This window comes from Lathyrus oleraceus, chromosome 3 (assembly GCF_024323335.1).
Source record: "Lathyrus oleraceus cultivar Zhongwan6 chromosome 3, CAAS_Psat_ZW6_1.0, whole genome shotgun sequence".
In the NCBI taxonomy this organism is placed as follows: Eukaryota; Viridiplantae; Streptophyta; class Magnoliopsida; order Fabales; family Fabaceae; genus Lathyrus; species Lathyrus oleraceus.
The window spans coordinates 198,437,656-198,444,508 of record NC_066581.1 but is presented as its reverse complement, the minus strand read 5'-3'; the positions used below and the strand labels follow the sequence as shown (position 1 = coordinate 198,444,508).

General features: G+C 31.8%; 1 protein-coding gene across 2 annotated transcripts; it reads left to right on the top strand.

Annotated features, from left to right (window-relative positions):
* The first annotated feature begins 1,832 nt into the window (after positions 1-1,832).
* On the top strand, positions 1,833-6,020 carry LOC127126254 (bZIP transcription factor TGA10). Of its 2 annotated transcripts, none has more exons than XM_051055144.1 (11): positions 1,833-2,434; positions 2,510-2,607; positions 2,915-3,003; positions 3,113-3,187; positions 3,369-3,440; positions 3,545-3,604; positions 3,700-3,777; positions 3,852-3,927; positions 4,016-4,287; positions 4,776-5,015; positions 5,813-6,020. In XM_051055144.1, exons 1-11 carry the CDS (start codon positions 2,280-2,282, stop codon positions 5,960-5,962), a joined length of 1,365 nt encoding a protein of 454 aa, XP_050911101.1. In that variant the 5' UTR covers positions 1,833-2,279; the 3' UTR covers positions 5,963-6,020. The 2 variants fall into 2 exon arrangements, with proteins under 2 accessions (XP_050911101.1, XP_050911100.1); XM_051055143.1 differs by having other exon boundaries at positions 3,366-3,440.
* The last annotated feature ends 833 nt before the right edge of the window (positions 6,021-6,853 follow it).

Here is a 6,853-nt window from a genome sequence, read left to right as displayed (position 1 = left end):
AATAATAGAGGTCATCAAGTGATTAACCGACAAATTCTCATCATAAAATATATCTTTAGTGCGAAGCTTCTGAATAGTTCACAGAATTTAAGATCGAAATCAAAACTAAGGTCACTTTCTTCGCTTGACCTAAACCAAGAAAAACCCCGAATAAATCTAAAATTATCCTCGAGAGAAGCAAAAGCCTACATCCACTTAAGAACCTTCAACCAAATACATGAGGCAATCGTACAATGAAGAAACAAATGATTAGTTAATTCCACTTTCATCGTGCACAAGGCACATCCCACACCCCTAATATAATGTAAAATAAGACACCACAAAAGATTTTCCTCGTCAACAACCTATCTTGTAAAACCTACCAAGAAAACACTATCGCTTTGGACAACAACAAACTTTTTCAAATTTTAGTCAACCCTTGAACCACCCGCTCAACCCTACCCTTGATCCCAACATTAATACTAACCAACCTATTATAAGAAGCCATCATCGTAAAACCACAAACAGGATCAAGGATCCATACCGTGTCGTGCTTTCGACCAATCATAACCACACAGACAATCAAACCCTTCAGCTCTTCCAAGAGGCCTTCTTCCCAAACCAACAAAGAAAGCATCCACATAAACTTTCAAACCCTGACATTCATAACCCACTCCCTCATATTTCAAAATCTTCTTCTACGAAACAAGAAACAACCTCTCAAAAGAAATACTTGATGGATCAATCCAACCCACACAACATGCCAACAACTAGTCTTCATGTCATTCATGTCATCCCAAACAAATTTTGTAAATGATGAAATTGACAATTCTCCGCCTTAAGAAGAGAAACATTCATCCACCAACAAGAGACTATAGACAATCTCACAACCCCCTCTCTCCTCCCTAAGAGACTCTAAAACTTGAAGGGCGTATCTAGACAACACCAATATCCTCTATAAAGAATGATGATCAACGATGAACATAATCTCCCACTTACTAAAAAAATTTTTACTAAACTTTGATCCCTAATCCCTAAACCCCTTAAAACTCTTATTTTTTTCAAACATCATCTCACTTAACTCATAATACCTTGACTCCGCCTTTTAGAACCATCCTAGAGAAGATAAGAAACTTACAGAAGATGAGAAACTCTCAGGCCACCCGAACAAACACTAAATCCCGAGAAAACTCCCACAAATAAATGCACGCATATCAACTAATTTTTTAAAGGTAAATATTGAGAATGGATCTCTTAACTACTTGTTTAAAATTTTAAATATTTATAATTGGTTTATATTTTATTGCTTAATGTATGCACCTATGGTTATGGTTAGTTTCATTGTATTAGACATTGTAAAATTTGATGGGAAATGCCTACTATTTTCTATAGCTATGAAATATTTAAATATAAATATTCATTGATATTAAATTATATAATAAGTGTGAAAATTTGACTTTTGATATATATATATATATATATATATATATATATATATATATATATATATATATATATATATATATATATATATATATATATATATAATAAAAATAGAGGTAATATGTGATTGAATATATATATATATATATATATATATATATATATATATATATATATATATATATATATTATATATATATATATATATATATATATATATATATATATATAAAAAATAGAGGTAATATGTGATTGACTTTTGATAATATTCTTAGGGATCTACGTGTAAGTTTGCATGAAATAAAATGCCATAGAGTTGAAAATAAAAGATGGCATTTTTGTCATTTCAGCCTAGAATAATAAGAAGGCTACACAAGAAAGCTTTTATTAAGTTATTTTCAATCCAACAATTCAAACTCTAATCTTTTTTCCTCTCTAAGAAAACACAACAAAAACATATTCTCTTGTTCTTCTTCTATGGTTTTTCGTGAAGAGGACCGCTTTATGATGAGAAAATAAAGTTTTTATGTTTGCAGAAAATCATCTAATTTTGAGTGCCATATATATGAGAGAGAAAGTAGCAAAAAAGGAGTAATAATAGGAAATGAATTCTTGTCTTTTAGTACTTCTTTGCATTGAATTCAATCTCTCTCTATCTCTATCTCTTCTCTTTGTAGCTATATCTCTTGAATTATAACTACATAACCGACTCTCTCTCTCTCTCTCTGTTTTTCCGTGGAAAATTGAAAATGATTTTAAGTAGAAGAAACAAAAGGCGGTTTCATAGTTCATGAAGCTTACGAAACAAGAACAAACAGACAAAGTGTTTAGGTTGTTTGTTTCTTTTTGTTATATATATGGCTTCAAGTGTTGAAAAACCAAACCAAACCACTACTCAACTAGAACCACTCCCACCATCACAACATCATCATCAGCATCATCAACCAGATAATCAAATTTCATTTGGAATGATGCAATCTTCTTCATCAACCTCTCTCCCTGGAAACTTCATGTGAGTTTCTTTCATGTATATATCAAGATGAACCATTGATTGTGTTTTACTTTTTGTTTGTTTATGTGATGGCAGAACTAAAGATTCAGCTTATGATTTGGGTGAATTGGATCAAGCACTTTTTCTCTATCTTAATGAACAAACTGATCCATCAAGTATTCAAGACCAAAAACGTAAGCTTTTATTTTTTTCTTAATCACAAATTCAAAAAGAGGGTCTCTTTTTCTTTCACTTTTAGTCTGTTATAGAGAATCTTTATGCCTCACACCAAAACCATGTACATCAGAATCATATCTGAGAGCAGTAGTACTACCTTTGACCAGATCCTTTCTGCAGAAAAAACCAAAAAGGAGTGGGGAAAAAAAATGAAATACACATTTTCATTATATATTGCTCACACTTGTCTTGTTTTCTTTGCATCTAACTCACTCTTGTTGTGTAATCATTTTGTTTTGCATTTTTGTGTGTTTCTTTCTGCAGAGAATTCAACATCAGGAATGAGGCCACCAACTCTTAACATTTTTCCTTCTCAGCCTATGCACGTAGAGCCATCATCATCCAATTCAAAGGTGTAATTAATAATTATAATATCACTGTCAATTGTGTTACACTAGTACTTACTACACTTCTCTTTCATTTTGTTACGCTTAATCATCCAAGTTTTTGTTACTTTCTCAGGAAACAACTGGATCAAGAAAACTCAACCTACCAAAACAAGTCGTATCTGTCTCTGAACCATCCAAAATTGTCAAGGTATGTATTCAAAATCAATATATTAAACAAATATGTCTATAATAAAAATGGAAAAAGAACAAGAATAAAAGTTGGTAGCATCTTTGAGCTAAATTATTAAGCTACTGATATCAATTATTGCTAGATGTTGTTATTATTATAATCATTTTGTTTATCTAATTAATCACCTACCTTATAGCAGCCAGAGAGAAATCATGGCAAGGGTCCAACTTCAAGTTCTGAACATGAAGGACCTAAAACACCAGATCCCAAGGTTACTACTACTACTCTCTCATTTTCTTTTTTCAATTTTGTTACTATTTTTTATTTCTGGTTTATATGTTTATAAAATGTTATGCATTGCATTGCATTGCACAGACACTGAGAAGACTTGCTCAGAATAGAGAAGCAGCTAGAAAAAGCAGGTTGAGAAAAAAGGTACATGAATCCACAACAAGATAATGAATTTCCATATTTGTGTTGAGTTTTTTACACTTTTATGAATAGCATCTTTCTTTATTTCTCTTTCACAGGCATATATTCAGCAGCTTGAGTCAAGCAGAATCAGGCTTAGTCAAATGGAACAAGAGTTACAGCGTGCTAGAAATCAAGTAAGATTCTATTCAAAAGAAATTCATAATCATTTTTTCTGAACCCAAACTTCAATTGCATGATTCTCTTTTAGGGCATGTTCTTTGGTGGAGGTGCAGTTTTGGGAGGAGAACAAAACCTTCCTATTTCAATGAATAGCATTAGCTCAGGTTTATATCTTCCCTCACAATGCGTGTTTAACTATTCTAATCTCGTATATAACTACACAATGATTTTTTCATTACATGAATATTTCAGAGGCTGCAATGTTTGATGTGGAATATGCAAGATGGCTAGAGGAGCACCACCGATTAGTATGCGAACTAAGAGCGGCGGTTCAAGAGCACATTCATGAGGATGAGCTTAGAATGTTTGTGGAAAAATTCCTGGCACAATATGATCAACTAATGCATCTCAAGAGCCTAGTTGCAAAAGCAGACATATTCCATCTTGTTTCTGGCCTGTGGGTGACCCCGGCCGAACGTTGCTTCTTGTGGATTGGTGGATTCAAACCTTCTGAACTCATCAAGGTAACATATAACACTATTACTGTCTTCATTAACCAATGGTTCGGTTCATTCATGTCATGCCATGATGACAAAATATTGAATTTAGCATACATGATAACTTTGATGCGGAGAATGGCGATGGAATTGGTGTAACGTTTAATCATTCAAAAGGTGAAGTTGATGATGCTATAAGCTCAAACATTTAATGTAATCAATGAAATGATGAAAGATAACCATAATGTATGGTAGAGTTAGGCTTCATCTCCATAAAAGCATACCTTTAACCCAAATATTCTTGCGTGGAAATGAAGAATGATTAAGAAATTTAGTAAAGAAAAAGAACAAGTTCCATACCTATGTCTCTTTTGTATTGTAGTTAATCATGATAAACAATCTCTAATTAGTCCCAAAGCATTGAATTACATGATTTGACAACCATACTTAACATTTATGATATGCCCATAATGTAAGTTGAAGATTATCTTAATTTAATCTTACGTGTATTTTAGATTATTGTGAGTCAAATTGAGCCTATAACCGAGCAACAAATAATGAGTATATACGGATTGCAACAATCTACACAAGAAGGAGAAGATGCTCTCTCACAAGGACTCGAAGCTTTCAATCAATCTCTTTCAGAAACTATAACATCAGAATCATTGAGCTATCCTCCGAATATGACTAACTACATGGAACAATTGGCTAGGGCCATGAACAAGCTTTCCACTCTTGAAAGTTTTGTCAGAGAGGTACATTACCATATATTTTGACTAACTAAAATACTTGAATTACCCCTATTTATGATATTATGTTATTATAATGAGCATTTTATTGATATTGATGAATTTGTAAAGTTGGTAATGTGTATCCTATACACGTGACATTTGAAATCAGTGGTCCTACACCGATACTAGCCCCATATCTAATGTGATGTCATGGTCATAACCGTTTGACTTGAAGACACCATTTATAGACCTTTCCCCATAACCACTCTTTTTGAATTTTGACTACAAAAAAGTAGGATAATACTGACTCAAGTAATTATAGTGATTATGAATATTAGTACCACAAGTAAACATTTTTCTTATTCCTCTATAACCTCATCTAGTCTTTAGTTTTGACCAATTTGTAGCATTTGTCCTAGTTGTATATTGAGCTATAGTCACACACACACGCACACATTCTTTGGAAACAATACATAATATTAGTCTTACAGTCTCTACTAATTAACAAGGTTTTGAAAAAACTTGTACTAGTCTACTTTTCTATATATGAAGAGTGTTAATGTTATAGATGGCCCAAATTTGACTATAGAAAGTAGAAACCCAATTGTTGGAGTTTCAAAGGTAGAAATTAAGAGAAAAGATGCCTTGTTCTAGTTTCCTTTCTAACCTTTTTTTTTTGTCGACAATTGAAACTTTTATTATTTATTTTCAGTTGAATCTAGAAGCAGAAGCTGGAATTTCCAACACACACACAAACATATAACATATGCATTATCAAAATAACATAAATAACATGTTTGAGATTTGAATTGAACTAACAGGCAGATAATTTACGACACCAAATCATTCACCGTCTGAATCAGATCCTAACGACGCGACAAGCAGCGAGATGTTTTGTTGCCATGGCGGAGTACTTCCATCGCATGCGAGCATTGAGTTCTCTCTGGTTGGCACGCCCTCGTCAAGACTAGCATGCAGTGGCTTGTGCCAAATACTACCTTCCCCACCTAAAGCTAACTTTAGCTATATATATATATATATATATATATATATATATATATATATATATATATATATATATATATATATATATATATATATATAATATATATATATATATATATATATATATATATATATATATATATAAATATATGGTCCTTAATTTGTAGCTTCTTAATTTCTCTTTAACATTATAAATTTAATGATCTTTTCTCTATGTACAGATTGACAGATAACTATATATATAATCTATATAGAATTGAATTTTAACAACTCTAGGTCTTTTTCTCTTGAATTGTTTGGAAATCAGAGAAGCTTGTATTGAACTCAGTAGTTCATTTGGTCTTGAGGAGTTGAATGCATAGGCTATTGAGTTATTTCACATGATGTGAACCATTACTTTAGTTTTGATTCTAGATTTTAAATTATACATATCTTCCCTTGCACGCTGCTTTTATTTCAATCTTATCAATATGAATGAGTAAATTAAGTGGTCCATTTTTACAAACATTAGTTGTAACAGTCAATTTCATTTCAGGAAGAAAAATTAATTCTGAGTTTTATTAAAGACAAACGCCTATTTAGTGTTCCTATATATATATTTATTGACTATAAATCTAATAAATGTGTATAAAATTCTTCTATAAAATTCACAACAGGCTTCATTTTGGTGGAAAATTAAGAACAAATGTCAAGTATATGTTCACCATGAGAGAGAAAGTAGAGATAAATGGTGAGGTTTATATATAACCAAACAAAGTAATTACCAACAAAGGCAATTTACTTGCATCACAAGCAAGTCTTTATATCTAGAGAGATGATTACCAATGCATGAGAGAGAAACTCCCCCTTCTCTCTAG